Here is a 20574-nt window from a genome sequence, read left to right as displayed (position 1 = left end):
ATTCTATCAGCAGACAGCACTCTGACTGATGTGGAGCTACTGTTCTCCATCATTCTATCAGCAGACAGACTGATGTGGAGCTACTGTTCTCCATCATTCTATCAGCAGACAGACTGATGTGGAACTACTGTTCTCCATCATTCTATCAGCAGACAGACTGATGTGGAGCTACTGTTCTCCATCATCCTATCAGCAGACAGCACTCTGATGTGGAGCTACTGTTCTCCATCATTCTATCAGCAGACAGACTGATGTGGAACTACTGTTCTCCATCATTCTATCAGCAGACAGACTGATGTGGAGCTACTGTTCTCCATCATTCTATCAGCAGACAGACTGATGTGGAGCTAGTCCTCCATCATTCTATCAGCAGACAGACTGATGTGGAACTACTGTTCTCCATCATTCTATCAGCAGACAGACTGATGTGGAGCTAGTCCTCCATCATTCTATCAGCAGACAGACTGATGTGGAGCTACTGTTCTCCATCATTCTATCAGCAGACAGACTGATGTGGAGCTACTGTTCTCCATCATCCTATCAGCAGACAGCACTCTGACTGATGTGGAACTACTGTTCTCCATCATTCTATCAGCAGACAGACTGATGTGGAGCTACTGTTCTCCATCATCCTATCAGCAGACAGCACTCTGACCCGACGTGGAGGTACTGTTTTTCAGAGTAGCCAGACTACTTTTGGTAAAAATGCCAGATTAGGATTACGTTGTTTCTACGATAAACATTAAAAAAATATGATGTCCATGCATAATATTAGCCAAAAAAATATATATATAAAACTTGCTTTTTCATTGTAATCTCATTTACTTGTGTGACGAGCAGCCAAATAGTGTCACAAATGAAGCTGTTTTCTGCCGAATGTGATCACTCTCTATTGAAGCAACAAAAACCCCCACTGACTTTCAATATGAAACGCGACCCCTGTCAATACACAGCTGGACTTCCATGTTCCCGCTTTCTCCCGTTGTGCTAGTTACAAACAAACACACTGTTCTGGGGAACTACGATAAACTGCCATAATGTGGACCGAAGGAATAAAGAATTCCGTTTGGGTTTTTTTTTCTCCTAATGTATCGCACAATTCAACTGCATGTATTTTGAGTTAAAATAGCTACAAATATAACAATGTATTGAGGATGTTGGAGAGAAAAAAAGCATTTTTGCGTGGCTATTTCCAAATAGCCAAGTATAGATTTCAAGCCTGGTTCTAACTCCCTTCTGTTAGTTTGGTGGTTGGTTTTTCACGCTTAAAACGAGGGTAACTGAAATACATGGGGGAATGACGTTTTCCCTATCTTTCACTATACATTTCATTATATCCTACATCTCTGTGTTAAGGTAGTGAAACTACCACATCCGCCGTTGCTGCAGAAAATGATATTGTCTGGGGTGGCTGAAGGCCTACATGAAGACACGGTGCTTATTTGTCAGCTATCTTACACTGTTACGCTGTCCTTTCAGCGCATATATATCTCACACACGCACACTCGCACGCAGAGAGCAGAGCAGAGTTTCTCCACCAGACAAACAGCCCAGACCCACCACAGGATTGTGTGGGAGAGGAGAGGATTGGAATGTGAGAGAGACTGAAAGAGAGCTGGCCTGATAAACGACCATGGGCAGCGAGAGGGAGAGACGGCGGTGGGCAGGCCCCCCAAAAAACGGTTGTCTTGCTTGATCAGTCGCGCGGCTCGGGGGGGGAGTCGTCAGTCAGTCGCGCGGCTCGGGGGGAGTCGTCAGTCAGTCGCGCGGCTCGGGGGGAGTCGTCAGTCAGTCGCGCGGCTCGGGGGGGAGTCGTCGTCAGTCGCGCGGCTCGGGGGGGAGTCGTCAGTCAGTCGCGCGGCTCGGGGGGAGGATGTAGAATTGTATTTCCAACATTAGGGCTTTGTCCTTAAACAAGTGAAATCCGCTTCGTGTTTTTGTTTCTTTGCCACGATACTAACGAGTGCCGCCATACTGGTATGGTCCTGGTCCCTAGAAGACGGGTCATTTTATTTGGTGTTGCGTGGGAGATCTCTTAATTGGGTCTAGACAGAATCATCAGTGTATCAGTGTTTTTACAGGTGCATTTAAAATAAAAAAAAGTCAATTTAAAAAAATGTAGTCAGACTACAGCTACAGCAATGCTTGTTATGTATTTAATTTCCATTGTAGACAGCAGAACTAAAGCCACATCCTCCTTTCCCATGCTGGTGACTGTACTGACAGACATCTATCTATATGTGTTTACATTACACTAACAATGATGTTCAGACACTGTGTATGGTTTGTGCTCAACGAAGGACTAATCCAATAGGTTCTAATGCTTGACACATTTAGTCTGTTTATGTTTATGAAAAGTATTACATAGAGTTTTTTTTGTGTTTTTTTTTTAAATCACTAAAAAACACAGGAGATGTGACTGCCAACCTACGTCCAAGCTTGAGGAAGGTGTTGTGTTGGGTCCTTAACCCTCTAACGCAGGGTTAACAAAACTCATGTTGCCCCACCTGGGTTTGCTTTGTTTTTGTTATTTTCTCTTCTCCCCCCCCAGCGCGACACAGCTGATTTCAAATCATCAAAAGCTTGATGTCGTGTTTATTTGAATCAGCCGTGTAGCGCTAGGGCAACAACCCAGAACGTGCACCCAGAGAGGGGACCCCAGGGACCGAGTTTTGAGAGAAACCCAGCTGTAATAAAACCGTAGAAATTCAGTATTTGACACTTCTGTAACTTTCCAAAGACTGATGCATTGTCGTAGGGTTACTATTGTTCAGTACATGCACTATTTTTGGACTGTTATATTTGTGTGTGTGTGTGTGTGTGTGTGTGTGTGTGTGTGTGTAGAAGGGTTCTAGTTATGTTAACTTTTTAAAGTCTCTAACTTGCTCTTTCCTCCCTCTGTAAGAAGTCAGTTAGTCATTTCATTGTCCTACTGTTTGTCCGTAGATATCTTACAGCGTCTGCAACTTTGGATGAAATTGCCCGATCTGAAGCGTGAGTTGATCTAATAACTATTTAATTTAGTTTTGCCTGCGTTGCATTTTGTTTGGGCAAGGGGGAGGGGCTTCTGACTGTTCATGCTGTTTGATTGGAGGGGGGATGAGCTTCTGACTGTTCATGCTGTTTGATTGGAGGGGGGATGGGTTTCTGACTGTTCATGCTGTTTGATTGGAGGGGGGAGGGGTTTCTGACTGTTCATGCTGTTTGATTGGAGGGGGGAGGGGTTTCTGACTGTTCATGCTGTTTGATTGGAGGGGGGAGGGGCTTCTGACTGTTCATGCTGTTTGATTGGAGGGGGGAGGGGCTTCTGACTGTTCATGCTGTTTGATTGGAGGGGGGAGGGGCTTCTGACTGTTCATGCTGTTTGATTGGAGGGGGGAGGGGCTTCTGACTGTTCATGCTGTTTGATTGGAGGGGGGAGGGGTTTCTGACTGTTCATGCTGTTTGATTGGAGGGGGGAGGGGCTTCTGACTGTTCATGCTGTTTGATTGGAGGGGGGAGGGGCTTCTGACTGTTCATGCTGTTTGATTGGAGGGGGGAGGGGTTTCTGACTGTTCATGCTGTTTGATTGGAGGGGGGAGGGGCTTCTGACTGTTCATGCTGTTTGCCTGGAGGGGGGAGGGGCTTCTGACTGTTCATGCTGTTTGATTGGAGGGGGGAGGGGCTTCTGACTGTTCATGCTGTTTGATTGGAGGGGGGAGGGGTTTCTGACTGTTCATGCTGTTTGATTTGAGGGGGGATGGGTTTCTGACTGTTCATGCTGTTTGCCTGGAGGGGGGAGGGGCTTCTGACTGTTCATGCTGTTTGATTGGAGGGGGGAGGGGCTTCTGACTGTTCATGCTGTTTGCCTGGAGGGGGGAGAGGCTTCTGACTGTTCATGCTGTTTGCCTGGGGGGGGGGGGGGGGGCTTCTGACTGTTCATGCTGTTTGCCTGGAGGGGGGGGGGGGCTTCTGACTGTTCATGCTGTTTGCCTGGAGGGGGGAGGGGCTTCTGACTGTTCATGCTGTTTGATTTGAGGGGGAGGGGCTTCTGATTGTTCCTGCCTCTCTTCTGTTTGGCTGGTGGTATTTGGATGGCCCTGCACACGACCACCTTCACCTAAATCATGTGAGCTTGTGTGGGGCAACAACAACAACAATGGGTATCGCTGTGGGTTATTTGAGAGGCTGGTTTTTTGTGAGACTGGGGTGCCTGCCCCCCTAGTCTAGCTGAATGTACATGCTTTTGTCTTGGTCATCACATCTCCTGGGGGAACCTCTGACCCGCTGTGTAACAAAGTGTAACAACATGTCATTAATTGATTTATCCACCAACTGCATAGTTTCTCCAACTGTCTTCTCAGTATTATCATACAGTTATCAATACCATTTTTGCATTGGTCAGTCTGAATTTTCTGGGATAAAGATGAGAGGACTTAGACATACAGACTTGTGTACTGAACGGATAGCTATAGTAAGACATGATTAATCGATCAGGGGTGACTTAACTTTTGACGCCGTGCTAGAGGCGATCACCTGCTTGTGTGAGGCCTGTACAGGGGTGGCACCAACACGCAGAGGGCTGTGGTGGGGTTATAAAATACTATGGGCAGGAATGTGTTCCGATCCGTTGTGGGACGTCTTGTTTAGAACCCTGCGGTGGATGGTTCTATAAAGACTCAGTGTGGGATTTAAGCACAGTGATGTCTGGGTAGTTTCCTGCTTTAGGTTGGTACTGCAATACTAATGGGTCTAAATTCTTCTGTCTGATTTATTATTATTATAATTAAACATTTTCTGTTTAAAAAATCTGAAATAAGCCTGAAATGCCCCGTTTGAAAGATCAGAGATTGGTTTAAGCTGTTTTGTGCAATACCTGATCTCTTTAACACTCCTCCTCACACTACTATGGGTTGGTAGTCCTCCTCACCCTACTGGGTTGGTAGTCCTCCTCACCCTACTTAACTTCTACTGGGTTGGTAGTCCTCCTCACCCCCTACTGGGTTGGTAGTCCTCCTCACCCCCTACTGGGTTGGTAGTCCTCCTCACCCTACTGGGTTGGTAGTCCTCCTCACCCCCTACTGGGTTGGTAGTCCTCCTCACCCCCTACTGGGTTGGTAGTCCTCCTCACCCCCTACTGGGTTGGTAGTCCTCCTCACCCCCTACTGGATTGGTAGTCCTCCTCACCCTACTGGGTTGGTAGTCCTCCTCACCCTACTTAACTTCTACTGGGTTGGTAGTCCTCCTCACCCTACTGGGTTGGTAGTCCTCCTCACCCTACTGGTTTGGTAGTCCTCCTCACCCTACTTAACTTCTACTGGGTTGGTAGTCCTCCTCCCTACTGGGTTGGTAGTCCTCCTCACCCTACTGGGTTGGTAGTCCTCCTCACCCCCTACTGGGTTGGTAGTCCTCCTCACCCCCTACTGGGTTGGTAGTCCTCCTCACCCCCTACTGGGTTGGTAGTCCTCCTCACCCTACTGGGTTGGTTGTCCTCCTCACCCCCTACTGGGTTGGTTGTCCTCCTCACCCCCTACTGGGTTGGTAGTCCTCCTCACCCCTTACTGGGTTGGTAGTCCTCCTCACCCCTTACTGGGTTGGTAGTCCTCCTCACCCCCTACTGGGTTGGTAGTCCTCCTCACCCTACTTAACTTCTACTGGGTTGGTAGTCCCCCTCACTGGGTTGGTAGTCCTCCTCACTGGGTTGGTAGTCCTCCTCACTGGGTTGGTAGTCCTCCTCACTGGGTTGGTAGTCCTCCTCACTGGGTTGGTAGTCCTCCTCACTGGGTTGGTAGTCCCCCTCACTGGGTTGGTAGTCCCCCTCACTGGGTTGGTAGTCCCCCTCACTGGGTTGGTAGTCCCCCTCACTGGGTTGGTAGTCCTCCTCACTGGGTTGGTAGTCCCCCTCACCCCCTACTGGTTTGGTAGTCCTCCTCACCCTACTTAACCCCTACTGGGTTGGTAGTCCCCTCACTGGGTTGGTAGTCCTCCTCACTGGGTTGGTAGTCCTCCTCACTGGGTTGGTAGTCCCCCTCACTGGGTTGGTAGTCCCCCTCACTGGGTTGGTAGTCCCCCTCACTGGGTTGGTAGTCCTCCTCACTGGGTTGGTAGTCCTCCTCACTGGGTTGGTAGTCCTCCTCACTGGGTTGGTAGTCCCCCTCACTGGGTTGGTAGTCCTCCTCACTGGGTTGGTAGGGTTGGTAGTCCTCCTCACTGGGTTGGTAGTCCTCCTCACTGGGTTGGTAGTCCTCCTCACTGGGTTGGTAGTCCCCCTCACTGGGTTGGTAGTCCTCCTCACCCCCTGGGTTGGTAGTCCCCCTCACTGGGTTGGTAGTCCTCCCCCCCCACTGGGTTGGTAGTCCCCCTCACCCTACTTAACCCCTACTGGGTTGGTAGTCCTCACTCACCCCCTACTGGGTTGGTAGTCCCCCTCACTGGGTTCACCCCCTCACTGGGTTGGTAGTCCCCCTCCTCACCCCCTCACTGGGTTGGTAGTCCCCCTCACTGGGTTGGTAGTCCCCCTCACTGGGTTGGTAGTCCCCCTCACTGGGTTGGTAGTCCCCCTCACTGGGTTGGTAGTCCCCCTCACTGGGTTGGTAGTCCCCCTCACTGGGTTGGTAGTCCCCCTCACTGGGTTGGTAACCCCTACTGGGTTGGTAGTCCTCCTCACTGGGTTGGTAGTCCTCCTCACTGGGTTGGTAGTCCCCCTCACCCCCTACTGGGTTGGTAGTCCTCCTCACCCCCTACTGGGTTGGTAGTCCTCCTCACCCCCTACTGGGTTGGTTGTCCTCCTCACCCTACTTTAAAAAAATGTTCTTTCATCAGAATTTATTTGTAGATCTTTGTCACGGTTTGGATAGGAACTCTTGCTAATTCCTCAGTATTTCTGGAGTGTTTTCCTCAGTATTTCGGCATACTTGTTTTTCTGCTCTTGTCTGTCAGACTTATTAACCCCTTAGTGGCAAATAATCTTCCCTCTGCTTGCGACAGAGGCGTAATCTATTCTAAACTGAGTCCTGTTTTCGATATGTTTTCAATCATGTTCTAATGATATTTATATTTAGTGTATCTATCCTCTCCCGCCAGGTACAAGAAGACTCAGGAGACCCTGTCTGTGGCGGGACAGAAGACCACCGCTGCCTTCTCCACCATGGGAACTGCCCTCAGCAGGAAACTGGGAGACATGAGGTACAGACCAAGACTCAAAATGGCCGCCCTCAATCCCTTTCTGTAGAGCAGGTTCGGACAACCACGAAGTTGTAAAACCTAGAGGTGTCATCTCAGTCCTCTTTTCCATTAGGTTGTATAAGTTTATTTGGTGAGGCCACAACAACCCTCTTTCTGGTGAGAGCTAGTCCCGCCTCCCTAATCTAGAACACCTGATTCAGCTGCACACCTGGGGCCTCATGTATAACCGTTGGGTCAATTTGACACTCAATATCTGCGTGCTTCACTTCATGAAAAGACTGCGCACAAATATTGATTTATAATATACAGCGTATATATCCTGTTATGAGTCAGACCTGTTGTTAAACTGTGCGTGTGTCAACGAGCGTTGTCACGCTGCCTGGAAACGCCCATCATTCACCTTTTTACGACCTGCTCAATCGTGTCGTCCGTTTTTTTTCTGTGTACTTTGTAAATATGGAAATTAGGCCAAGACCCTAAAGGAAATGGTGAACGTGATTAAATGTCTTTGGAGGTGTTTGGCAGGGCGTTTTCCTTTGCAGTGACGTTTGTTTGTACCTGACCGTTTTTCTGAAAGACGACAACGATTTGCAAATTTGTTGTGGCCCTGTAAACATTACAAACTTTTTTTTTTTTTTTTTTTTCCTTGAACAGAAATAAGCTGCCCTCCCCACAAATTCTATAACGTTGTCTGCTCCGGCGGGGGGGGGACGACGACACTACAGTAGGCCTGTTTACAGTGGTAACCTACCCACTTCAATGCTAAAGATCAACCGTCTGTTCACCTGTTTTAAATGAGGTGCCGCGCTCCTTTTCAGATGCACAGAGCAAAAAACTTGAAATTATAAGGCTATCTAAGGCTCAATTAAATGATGTGCATTGTCATTTATTTTATTATTTTTTTACTTCAGGAAGTTGAGGGAGTTATTTTGCGATGGTTATTATATTTATAAATGAAATATTGTCTGTTGGAGTAATGTCACCTTAAATTATTCATACGTAGCCTATAAACCTCAATGGTAAAGGTGAACTGTTTGTTCTACCGTTAAACTGCATTTCGGTTCACAGATCAAAGCTGATCTATTTACTACTACTAGGCGACAGGCTTGACTAGTCGTTAGAGCGTTGGACTAGTAACCGGAAGGTTGCAAGTTCAAACCCCCGAGCTGACAAGGTACAAATCTGTCGTTCTGCCCCTGAACAAGGCAGTTAACCCACTGTTCCTAGGCTGTCATTGAAAATAAGAATTTGTTCTTAACTGACTTGCCTGGTTAAAAAAATAAAATAAGCTACTGCATTTCGGATCACAGAGCAAAGCTGATCTATTTACTACTGTGAAGTGGGTCCAATTTTAAATGAGAGCTGGTGATGAATGGTAGCTTACGGACCAAACTAAGTTAGGATGGGATATTTCACCGGTATGAAACCATCCGTCAGAAAAGGTGAATTTATTCTGCAATGATCATGGAAATGAAACAGATGCTGATTCCTAATTATTTTACAATGTAAAGATTATTATTTATTTATTTTTTAAACTCAAATAATTTTTGCTCTTCTCACTAATGGCAAATAATAATAGCATTTTTATTATATTTAGGTTTTTATAAAAAATAAAAATATTAATTGTCATGTATTCTTGCAGAAGGCTACTATAGCCTACTGTTGCTTTCTGGGAATGTAATGATTTAAACACTAGACACTGTGCGTGCTCCTGGTCTAAAGGTTTGTGGGAGGATAAGCACATGCTCACGTCATGCTACGATTTTATAAATGACTACTTTTTTTGTGAAAACCGTTGTGGCATATTTTGTGCGTATGCAACATTTATGAATGAGGCCCCCAGGACCTTGATTAGCTGCAGGATTTATGAATGAGGCCCCCAGGACCTTGATTAGCTGCAACATTTATGAATGAGGCCCCCAGGACCTTGATTAGCTGCAGGATTTATGAATGAGGCCCCCAGGACCTTGATTAGCTGCAACATTTATGAATGAGGCCCCCAGGGCCTTGATTAGCTGCAGTGTTTGAATGAGGCCCCAGGGCCCTTGATACATTTATGAATTGAGGCTCCAGGGACCTTGATTAGCTGCAGCGTTTATGAATGAGGCCCCCAGGACCTTGATTAGCTGCAACATTTATGAATGAGGCCCCCAGGCCCTTGATTAGCTGCAACATTTATGAATGAGGCCCCCAGGCCCTTGATTAGCTGCAACATTTATGAATGAGGCCCCCAGGCCCTTGATGAGCCAGTAGTTTTCCAGGAGGAGTGTTTGGCAGCTCTGATGTAGAAAACACTATCTGCGTTTACTCTCCTGGAAGACTTCTGAAGTAGACACTGTAGAATTTTCACTAACCCTCCCAGACTTGACTCATAACCACCTTTGCCTGCAGTCAATTCCACTTGGTTGCTCCAACTTCAACTAGCCATGGAGGACCATGCTTTTTTACAGCCATGTTATAGATGTCTTGTAATCGAACCAAATGTCTGAAGGCTGTTTTTAAAATATGGTTTGATTCAACACTTTAATAATTTGTTGTAAATAATCCATCCATCCATTCATCCATCACCCTCGTAACATATTATCTCTAGTGTCTACGACATCTCAGAATATGTCTACTAACATTAACTATTAATTATTATTATTAATGTTGTCCAAGTCCACATTGACGTGTGTGTCATCGCCCTCTCCTTGTTTCCCTGTTTCTGGATCCATTACTCTGGCCTTGCAACAATACTCCCTTCCTGCTTTGCTCCGTATCAATGTGCCGCAACAACTCCTTGTTCCTTGTTCTTTTGGAGGTTTTTTTTTTATCCCGTTTTTGTTATCGTCTTTCATTTTCATCTAGCGTTATCCCATGATCCAAGTCTGAATTAGACCAGACTATAGGTCTGTACACTCCCTACAGCAGGGTTGCAGAACATGGGACCCTGGTGTTCAATGCAATGACATCTATCATGTCCCCATCACCATCATTGCTACCAGGTTTGAACATTTTTTTTATTAAAAAACATGGCTGACTTGTTCATTTCAATGAGGTTTTCTTGACTTCTTAAATTATTTCAATATCTGCTAGTGTCCCAAATGCCAACTTTTCCCCTATATAGCCCTATGGTCTAAAGTAGTGCACTAATGTAGGGAATAGGGTGCCATAGGGCTCTGGTCTAAAGTAGTGCACTATATAGGGAATAGGGTGCCATAGGGCTCTGGTCTAAAGTAGTGCACTATATATAGGGAATAGGGTGCCATAGGGCTCTGGTCTAAAGTAGTGCACAATATATAGGGAATAGGGTGCCATAGGGCTCTGGTCTAAAGTAGTGCACTATATATAGGGAATAGGGTGCCATAGGGCTCTGGTCTAAAGTAGTGCACTATATATAGGGAATAGGGTGCCATAGGGCTCTGGTCTAAAGTAGTGCACTATATAGGGAATAGGGTGCCATGCCATTTGGGACGTACCCTCTGAAAGCAGCCCCTTTTGTTAAATAGGCTAGCTCTGCTCAGCTCGTTGCTTCTTGTGCCTCACCCTGTGTTTTTTTGTTTCTCTTGTTTTTTTTAATTGCTGCGTCTGGTCTTCAGAGCGCTGCCGTTCTCTAACTCCTTTAGGTAAGACCTACTCTGTGCTACTGGAACAATCCACTTTACCGACTTCCATCAATTACTATGATCACTAACTAGAGGTCCTGACTGTTTAATACAGCTATAGTCTTTATGCTGCCGCTCTGCTTTCTCAAATCAAAATGGATTTGTTCACAGGCGCCGAATACAACGGGTGTAGACTTAACCGTGAAATGCAGAATACAACGGGTGTAGACTTAAAGTGACTAGGCATCAGGATAGATAATAATAAGGTATTTGAGGGAGATATGTACATGAAGGCAGGGTAAAGTGACTAGACATCAGGATAGATAATAATAATAATAATAAGGTATTATAGGTAGATATGTACATGAAGGCAGGGTAAAGTGACTAGACATCAGGATAGATAATAATAATAATAATAAGGTATTATAGGTAGATATGTACATGAAGGCAGGGTAAAGTGACTAGACATCAGGATAGATAATAATAATAAGGTATTATAGGTAGATATGTACATGTAGGCAGGGTAAAGTGACTAGACATCAGGATAGATAATAATAATAATAATAATAAGGTATTATAGGTAGATATGTACATGAAGGCAGGGTAAAGTGACTAGACATCAGGATAGATAATAATAATAATAATAAGGTATTTGAGGTAGATATGTACATGAAGGCAGGGTAAAGTGACACCAGGATAGATGAGAGTAAAATAAAGAACAGAGTAGCAGCGGAGTGTGTTTATACCCAAAGAATTCAGGCTGTACTGGATGCAAAGGGGTGTCCGACCCAGTACTAGATGAGTGTACCTAATAAACTGGCCGCTGAGTTCATGGTCTTGTGAGTGTGCAGAGAGTCTGGGCAACCAATTAACTATTTAGCCGTTTTCTGACTATTTAACTTCTACCCCCCTAGCCATAAGATTGTAATCCCAGAGCCGATGCTCTGGTACCATTTAGTTGGCATTTTCTTTGAAAGATACATTTTTGTTCCCCTTCAGGTTATAATTTAATTAATGACATTATTTAAGAGGAGTTCAGTTCATATAAATTAATTCCCTGCATATTTGAATGATTCATTACCGGAGTGGCCTGAGGCACTGCATCTCGGTGCAAGAGGCGTCACTACAGTCCCTGGTTCAAATCCAGGCTGTATCACATCTGGCCGTGATCGGGAGTCCCATAGGGCGGCGCACAATTGGCCCAGCGTCGTCCGGGTTTGGCCGGGGGGTAGTCCGTCCATTGTAAATAATAATTTGTTATTTTAACTGACTTGCCTAGTTAAAATAAATTTTTAAAAATGATTAACCTGCAGTAACCACCAGATGGCAGTATCCTCTTTGCACTGACTTGACTTGACTGCAGTCCCACTGTGACCATGTTCCCCTGTGTGTGACTGCTCCAGTGGTGGGCCTGGCTTTGGGCCTGGCTTTGGGCCTGGCTTTGGGCCTGGCTTTGGGCCTGCCTCGTTGCTTTAATTAACCCTCTTCTCCGCTTGCCTCCTAACGCTCTCACTTCTTTGTCTCCCTCCTTTTTAACGCTTACAAAGTAGCAACTACTCCATCCGCCATTCGATAAGTATGCCAGCGATGAGGTAAATTAGCTCACACTTTCTTTTTATCACTTTTAAGTGTCATTATGAGATTTTAGTGGTTTTAGAGTAACAACTGTTGTGGTCTTGTTTGTAAATTTATTTTTTATATGGTCTTTTTTGAATTTCCCATATACAATATAATGATACGGCACAGCCCTTGGTAAAATACCTAGTGGAAACGTTGGGTGTTTTAAGTGCTGGCTCTAACTAAATGAAAATACTCAGCGTGACTTTGATATCCTGTCTGTATGCTTTTCCCCTGTGGATATATATATATATATATATATATATCTATATATATATGAGCTAACTCAATACACATCATATGACTGGTAACTCAATGTAAATCAACTCCACTAAGAATATGCCCTGATGATGCATGGAACCTGTCATCTCCCAGAGGTAGCCCTGGGTAAGGGTGTCTGGCAGTGGACAATCAAAATGGAGGTTACCACTTACGTTTGTCGTGCACCCTAACCCCTTACGGGAGAGGATCGTTATTTCATTTTGTTTTGAGTCCGGTGTTTTATATTTATTCTATGATCTTCCCATGTGCTCATTTTGTAGAAAGATGTTTTTGTTGTTGCTTGACTTTTTTGTAATGTATTATATCTGTTTGTTTTTATTTATAGAAACTCTCCAACCTTCAAGTCGTTTGAGGACAAAGTTGGAAACATCAAGGTGAGCTGAAGGGGGTTGTTGAAATGGGAACATGACGCAGAATAAAACCTTTACGACTCACAACTAGAATGAACAAACCGTAACAATGGAAAAGTATATTTTTATAGTTTGTACATTCCATTTGTATCTTCATTGTGAACTGTGCCATTTGCTAATCGTCACCCCTGTGCCATTTGCTAATCGTCACCCCTGTGCCATTTGCTAATCGTCACCCCTGTGCCATTTGCTAATCGTCACCCCTGTGCCATTTGCTAATCGTCACCCCTGTGCCATTTGCTAATCGTCACCCCTGTGCCATTTGCTAATCGTCACCCCTGTGCCATTTGCTAATCGTCACCCCTGTGCCATTTGCTAATCGTCACCCCTGTGCCATTTGCTAATCGTCACCCCTGTGCCATTTGCTAATCGTCACCCCTGTGCCATTTGCTAATCGTCACCCCTGTGCCATTTGCTAATCGTCACCCCTGTGCCATTTGCTAATCGTCACCCCTGTGCCATTTGCTAATCGTCACCCCTGCGCCATTTGCTAATCGTCACCCCTGCGCCATTTGCTAATCGTCACCCCTGCGCCATTTGCTAATCGTCACCCCTGCGCCATTTGCTAATCGTCACCCCTGCGCCATTTGCTAATCGTCACCCCTGCGCCATATGCTTTGCTTCTTAACACCCGACAGACGAGTTCGTTTAGGAGTGCTTTAGCCTATTCCTGTACGGGATTGTATTACGATTGGATTATTCTCAACTGTCTCTCAAAACAACCCTTGAAAATATAAAATGGTGTGAAAAAAATGAAATGACTGACTCCCTGAAGATTTCCCATTTGCTCTATTCACAGCTGGGCTGATTTTAAAGTCTCTGCAGCATGTAAAGAAAAGGGGGTGTGTGTGTGTGTGTGTGTGTGTGTGTGTGTGTGTGTGTGTGTGTGTGTGTGGCCAAGTGGATCTGATAATGGCTATATTTTATAATGGGTATAATATACCACTGTGGGTATATGTAACAAGTTGTACGTATGGGTTATTGTTAGACGCTAACACACCTGGGTGTCACTCACCCACGCTTGTTGTCACTCACCCACGCTTGTTGTCACTCACCCAGGGGTCCAGAGTGACACAACGGTCTAAAGGTACTGCGTCGCAATGCTAGAGGCGTCACTACAGACCCCGATTCGATTCCAGGCTGTATCACAAGCGGCCGTGACTGGGAGTCCCATAGGGGCGACGCACAATTTTGGCCCAGCGTCGTCCGGGTTTGTCCGGTTGTAGGCTGTCACTGTAAATAAAGATTTTGTTCTTAACTGACTCTCCTAGTTAAATAAAAATCAGACGGAAGAGTGTCACATTACCGATTTACCGGTGCTGCTGCACAGGCATTTTGAAAAGTGTACAACCTTTTTTAACTGGTGCTTGATCTATACAAATCTCAGACCATATTCTCTACAGTCCCACTCGGCTCCTTTTTTAAATGAAATGACTTAAGATTTACCCCATACCATCCTCCTCCCCCTTTCTCTCTTCCTCTTTCTCTCTTCCTCTTTCTCTCTTCCTCTTTCTCTCTTCCTCTTTCTCTCTTCCTCTTTCTCTCTTCCTCTTTCTCTCTTCCTCTTTCTCTCTTCCTCTTTCTCTCTTCCTCTTTCTCTCTTCCTCTTTCTCTCTTCCTCTTTCTCTCTTCCTCTTTCTCTCTTCCTCTTTCTCTCTTCCTCTTCCTCTTTCTCTCTTTCTCTCTTCCTCTTTCTCTCTTCCTCGTTCTCTTCCTCTTTCTCTCTTTCTCCCTCTTCCTCTTCCTCTTTCTCTCTTCCTTGTTCTCTCCCTCTTTCTCTCTTTCTCCCTCTTCCTCTTCCTCTTTCTCTCTTCCTCTTTCTCTCTTTCTCCCTCTTCCTCTTTCTCTCTTCCTCTTTCTCTCTTCCTCTTTCTCTCTTCCTATTTCTCTCTTCCTATTTCTCTCTTCCTCTTTCTCTCCCTCTTTCTCTCTTCCTCTTTCTCTCTTCCTCTTCCTCTTTCTCTCTTTCTCTCTTCCTCTTTCTCTCTTCCTCGTTCTCTCTTCCTCTTTCTCTCTTTCTCCCTCTTCCCCTTCCTCTTTCTCTCTTCCTCTTTCTCTCTTTCTCTCTTCCTCTTTCTCTCCCTCTTTCTCTCTTCCTCTTTCTCTCTTCCTCTTTCTCTCCCTCTTTCTCTCTTCCTCTTTCTCTCTTCCTCTTTCTCTCTTCCTCTTTCTCTCTTCCTCCTCTCTTTCTCTCTTCCTCTTTCTCTCTTCCTCTTTCTCTCTTCCTCTTTCTCCCGCTTCCTCTTTCTCGCTTCCTCTTTCTCGCTTCCTCTTTCTCTCTTCCTCTTTCTCTCTTCCTCTTTCTCTCTTCCTCTTTCTCTCTTCCTCTTTCTCTCTTCCTCTTTCTCTCTTCCTCTTTCTCTCTTCCTCTTTCTCTCTTCCTCTTTCTCTCTTCCTCTTTCTCTCTTCCTCTTTCTCGCTTCCTCTTTCTCGCTTCCTCTTTCTCTCTTCCTCTTTCTCTCTTCCTCTTTCTCTCTTCCTCTTTCTCGCTTCCTCTTTCTCGCTTCCTCTTTCTCGCTTCCTCTTTCTCTCCCTCTTTCTCTCTTCCTCTTTCTCTCTTCTTTCTCTCTTCCTCTTCAGTACAAGGTGGTTGGAGCCAGAGGTAACGGTGAAGCTGTCCAGTCCCCAACCGACACGAACCCTGTTCAGGACAACGCACCCTTCTGAAGATCCCCCCCCCCCCACACACACACTCCCCTCCTCCTCTCTCTCATCACCGGGACTGTGACATCATCATTAAGCGCCTCATCACTGAGTGACACATGGCCTTTGGCCTAAAGAAGTCACCTTCTAATCTCCACATTACTCACTACTGCCTCCCTCGCCGGACCTGGAAAACGTAGTGCCCTATATCATTAATACTACTGCCCAGTCCTAAATCACCCCCTAGCCCCTACTCCGTAGCCCCTTACCCTCTCCCTTGTGGAGAACTGAAAGGACTGGAGTGATGTGTGCAGTATGGCAACAATTCCACCTATGCTATGACAGGGCAAGGTGGGAGGAGTCACTACTATATTGTCTAAACCAATAGGTTGATTTGTTGCATATTGCTTACTCTTATCTAGTTCCTTCAGATCTCCACAAGTGCCTAGGAGGTTAGGGGCTAAAGGTCCGCTTGGAAATCTCCCTCCTCAGCGCCCCCCTCCTCGCCTACCAAGAGCATGTGCATATCTCATCTCACTGTGTGAAACTACCGCAAAATACAACCTGAGGTTACATAGCGTCAAATCACCACAGCTTGTAAAAAATAAAATAAAAAGACAACTACGGTAAACCATTTTGTATTATAAAACGATTTTACACTGCTTTGCATAATGTTTTTACATGACTTATCTGTATGTATAAATATATATGAATAAATATATTGTGAACCATTACTGCCAGTCGGCATTCATCGGTAGGTATGGCTGACGTGGAGGCTCAAACAAGAAGGCAAATAAAAAAACACTACGACTACAACAATGATCAGTTTGGTGCCCTGCTGAGTGTTCGATATCAGTTTGGTGCCCTGCTGAGAGTTCGATATCAGTTTGGTGCCCTGCTGAGTGTTCGATATCAGTTTGGTGCCCTGCTGAGCGTTCGATTTCAGTTTGGTGCCCTGCTGAGCGTTCGATATCAGTTTGGTGCCCTGCTGAGCGTTCGGTTTCTGTTTGGTGCCCTGCTGAGCGTTCGATATCAGTTTGGTGCCCTGCTGAGCGTTCGATATCAGTTTGGTGCCCTGCTGAGCGTTCGATATCAGTTTGGTGCCCTGCTGAGCGTTCAATATCAGTTTGGTGCCCTGCTGAGCATTCGATATCAGTTTGGTGCCCTGCTGAGCGTTCGGTATCAGTTTGGTGCCCTGCTGAGAGTTCGATTTCTGTTTGGTGCCCTGCTGAGAGTTCGATTTCTGTTTGGTGTGTTTCTACAATGTGGAAGCAAGGCTTTAGTGTAAAGACCAGTTTCTACCTTCATCAGATGGCTATCTTTAGGCCTTACTCTTTCAGTCTTATTGCTTTCTGTTACTTTGCTGGTATAAAATAAATGTAAATTTTTTTTCTCTATTCTTTCTTAATCTGGAAGTTGTAGAATATCGTTTAGCCTGGGAGGTGCTTGCGTTCTCTTTTTTATTTTGTAGGCTCAAGTGTTTACTGTTATTGTGCCACATCTGAAATGATCAACTGTCAAATACAGTCCAGACAGCTCTCTGTGTCCACCATTTTATTCTAAGAATTGTCCTCGTGCCTCAGGCGTAACTCCACCACACACTTGTATGCGCACACTCCTGTACCCAGACGTACTCGTACCCACCCTGTGACTAGCTCTACTAGTTATTTATATATCAACAACACTTCCTGTTTTGCCAGTGTGCACTAAACCCAACCTACTTTACACTATAAAACAAAAAAAAACTACTAGCTGTTGCCTAGCTTTTACAACCTTCAACACAACTTGAAATAGCTTCTGTTGGTTTGGTAACAACGTCTCTTTTTGTTGTTTTCAACATGATGTATCTATGGAGATTGTATTCCCCCCCCCCCCCCAATTTAGTGTTCCATTTCTATCCAGGGGCTGGAGTATTAATTTACCCTTTAACTTCTTTTATAATTATAATGTTGTATTATTTAGTAGTGATGATCATATTTAGGTTGTGTGTTTTTTGACGTCTCATTCTTGGTTGGAGTTTAAGGTTTGTTTTTATATTTAATTGCCATCTGTAAATCGTTGCCAATCTGTCATTACCTGCCTGTTACAGATCTCTCTCTCACTTTCAAATTAATACCGTAGTTATTATATAGATGGTAGGTCTCTGCTACGAGCTGGACCGGTTTTCCCACCGATCTGGACTGGTTTTCCCACCGATCTGGACCGGTTTTCCCACCGATCTGGACTGGTTTTCCCACCGATCTGGACCGGTTTCCCCACCGATCTGGACCGGTTTTCCCACCGATCTGGACCGGTTTCCCCCAGACATGGATCAGACCAGAGAATTTCTGTTAGGAATGCGTTTTTAGTCCAAGATTTAGCTTAATCTGTTGGCAGACAGGGCCTCCCAAAGGCAACCCAATTCATGTTTTGTCCGATTTATTGGCAAAAGATCTGATCGGTCAAAAAGACCAATTTTAGTGGCGAAAGATCAGAATTGGGCTGCCTGTGTAAACGCAGCCTTAGTATATTCCGTTTTGTGTTGTCTCTGGTTATGACGGAGCAAGGGGAAAGGCAGATGTATCCCATAGATTGTGTAGAGCTGCAAAAAACATTGTTTGGGTCTAATGTACATTTTTTGGGACGCCACAGCTGAATTTGTTAAAACACATTATTGAAGGCATGTACAATGTTGGGAATGATAGGAATATATATATATATAGCTTTATTTAGAATGGGAGCCTAGTTTTAGACCTTTTAAATGGATATGAGAATGGTGGATGAATTCAACTGTTGGTTTGTCATATGTTGCGAATATCAATAAAGCATTCCTTTAAACAAAGGGGAGTTGTGGGTAATGTTCAAATTTAATCAATCAATCCAATATATTTTTTATAAAACCCTTTCCCTCAGCAGTTCATGAAGTTCTTTACTGTTACCTGGCCTTACAGCCCAAAGTGCAAGCGAGAGCACAGTGGCCAGGAAAGGGCATGGAACGGGGATTAAACTACTGAACAAAAATATAGATGCTGTTTTCATGTTTCATGAGCTGAAATAAGTTGTTTTTTTTTATCTTATATTGGGTTTACAAATGTGTTTACATCCTCGTTAGTGAGCGTTTCTCCTTTGCCAAGAGGATATTCCATCCATCTGACAGGTGTGGCATATCAAGAAGCTGATTTAAACGCTATTCGTTGGGCAAAAATGTTTAACAATGGCAACTTAATCGAATAAAATGTTATTGGTCACATGCACATATTTAGCAGATGTTATTGTAGGTGTAGTGAAAGGCTTGCCTTCCTAGCTCCAACAGTGTAGTAGTATCTAACAATGCGTATCTAAAAGTAAACCAAATTGAATTAAGAAATATTTCAGGACGAGCAATGTCGGAGTGGCATTGACTAAAATACAGTAGAATAGAATACAGTATGTAAACATGATTAAAGTGCCTGTTGTTCCATTATTAAAGGGACCAGTGTTCCATTATTAAAGTGGCCAGTGTTCCATTATTAAAGGGACCAGTGTTCCATTATTAAAGTGACCAGTGTTCCATTACTAAAGTGGCCAGTGTTCCATTATTAAAGGGACCAGTGTTCCATTATTAAAGTGGCCAGTGTTCCACTACTAAAGGGACCAGTGTTCCATTACTAAAGGGACCAGTGTTCCATTACTAAAGTGGCCAGTGTTCCATTACTAAAGGGACCAGTGTTCCATTATTAAAGTGGCCAGTGTTCCATTATTAAAGGGACCAGTGTTCCATTATTAAAGTGACCAGTGTTCCATTATTAAAGTGACCAGTGTTCCATTATTTTTAAGTGGCCAGTGTTCCATTATTAAAGTGACCAGTGTTCCATTATTAAAGTGACCAGTGTTCCATTACTAAAGGGACCAGTGTTCCATTACTAAAGGGACCAGTGTTCCATTACTAAAGTGGCCAGTGTTCCATTATTAAAGTGGCCAGTGTTCCATTACTAAAGGGACCAGTGTTCCACTACTAAAGGGACCAGTGTTCCATTACTAAAGGGACCAGTGTTCCATTACTAAAGTGGCCAGTGTTCCATTACTAAAGGGACCAGTGTTCCATTATTAAAGTGGCCAATGTTCCATTATTAAAGTGGCCAGTGTTCCATTACTAAAGGGACCAGTGTTCCATTAATAAAGTGACCAGTGTTCCATTATTAAAGTGACCAGTGTTCCATTACTAAAGGGACCAGTGTTCCATTATTAAAGTGACCAGTGTTCCATTATTAAAGTGACCAGTGTTCCATTAATAAAGTGACCAGTGTTCCATTATTAAAGTGACCAGTGTTCCATTATTTTTAAGTGGCCAGTGTTCCATTATTAAAGTGACCAGTGTTCCATTACTAAAGGGACCAGTGTTCCATTACTAAAGGGACCAGTGTTCCATTACTAAAGGGACCAGTGTTCCATTACTAAAGTGGCCAGTGTTCCATTATTAAAGTGGCCAGTGTTCCATTACTAAAGGGACCAGTGTTCCACTACTAAAGGGACCAGTGTTCCATTACTAAAGGGACCAGTGTTCCATTACTAAAGTGGCCAGTGTTCCATTACTAAAGGGACCAGTGTTCCATTATTAAAGTGGCCAATGTTCCATTATTAAAGTGGCCAGTGTTCCATTACTAAAGGGACCAGTGTTCCATTAATAAAGTGACCAGTGTTCCATTATTAAAGTGACCAGTGTTCCATTACTAAAGGGACCAGTGTTCCATTATTAAAGTGACCAGTGTTCCATTATTAAAGTGACCAGTGTTCCATTATTAAAGTGACCAGTGTTTCATTATTAAAGTGACCAGTGTTCCATTATTAAAGTGGCCAGTGATTCCATGTCTATGTACAGTGGGCTCCAAAATTACTGGCACCTCTGACTGGCAATG

At 44.5% G+C, this 20574-nt stretch overlaps 1 protein-coding gene across 8 annotated transcripts in view; it reads left to right on the top strand.

The window, feature by feature from the left end:
• LOC139368996 (tumor protein D54-like) overlaps positions 1–18521 on the top strand; it is a 33469-nt gene extending 14948 nt beyond the window's left edge. For 2 of the 8 annotated variants that reach the window (XM_071108551.1, XM_071108552.1), the window contains exons 4-7: positions 2947–2994; positions 7063–7164; positions 12973–13021; positions 15638–18521. In XM_071108551.1, the coding sequence (XP_070964652.1) occupies positions 2947–2994; positions 7063–7164; positions 12973–13021; positions 15638–15724 (286 nt within the window). In that variant the 3' untranslated portion in view covers positions 15725–18521. Of the gene's footprint in view, positions 1–2946; positions 2995–7062; positions 7165–10742; positions 10770–12295; positions 12341–12972; positions 13022–15637 lie in introns of all 8 variants that reach the window. The other 6 variants (XM_071108553.1, XM_071108555.1, XM_071108548.1 and 3 more) reach the window with 5 other exon arrangements.
• Positions 18522–20574: the final 2053 nt, after the last annotated feature.

Source organism: Oncorhynchus clarkii, chromosome 16, assembly GCF_045791955.1.
Source record: "Oncorhynchus clarkii lewisi isolate Uvic-CL-2024 chromosome 16, UVic_Ocla_1.0, whole genome shotgun sequence".
NCBI classification, from domain to species: Eukaryota; Metazoa; Chordata; class Actinopteri; order Salmoniformes; family Salmonidae; genus Oncorhynchus; species Oncorhynchus clarkii.
Note: the sequence above shows the minus strand (reverse complement) of the source record. Positions and strands in the feature narration are given on the sequence as shown.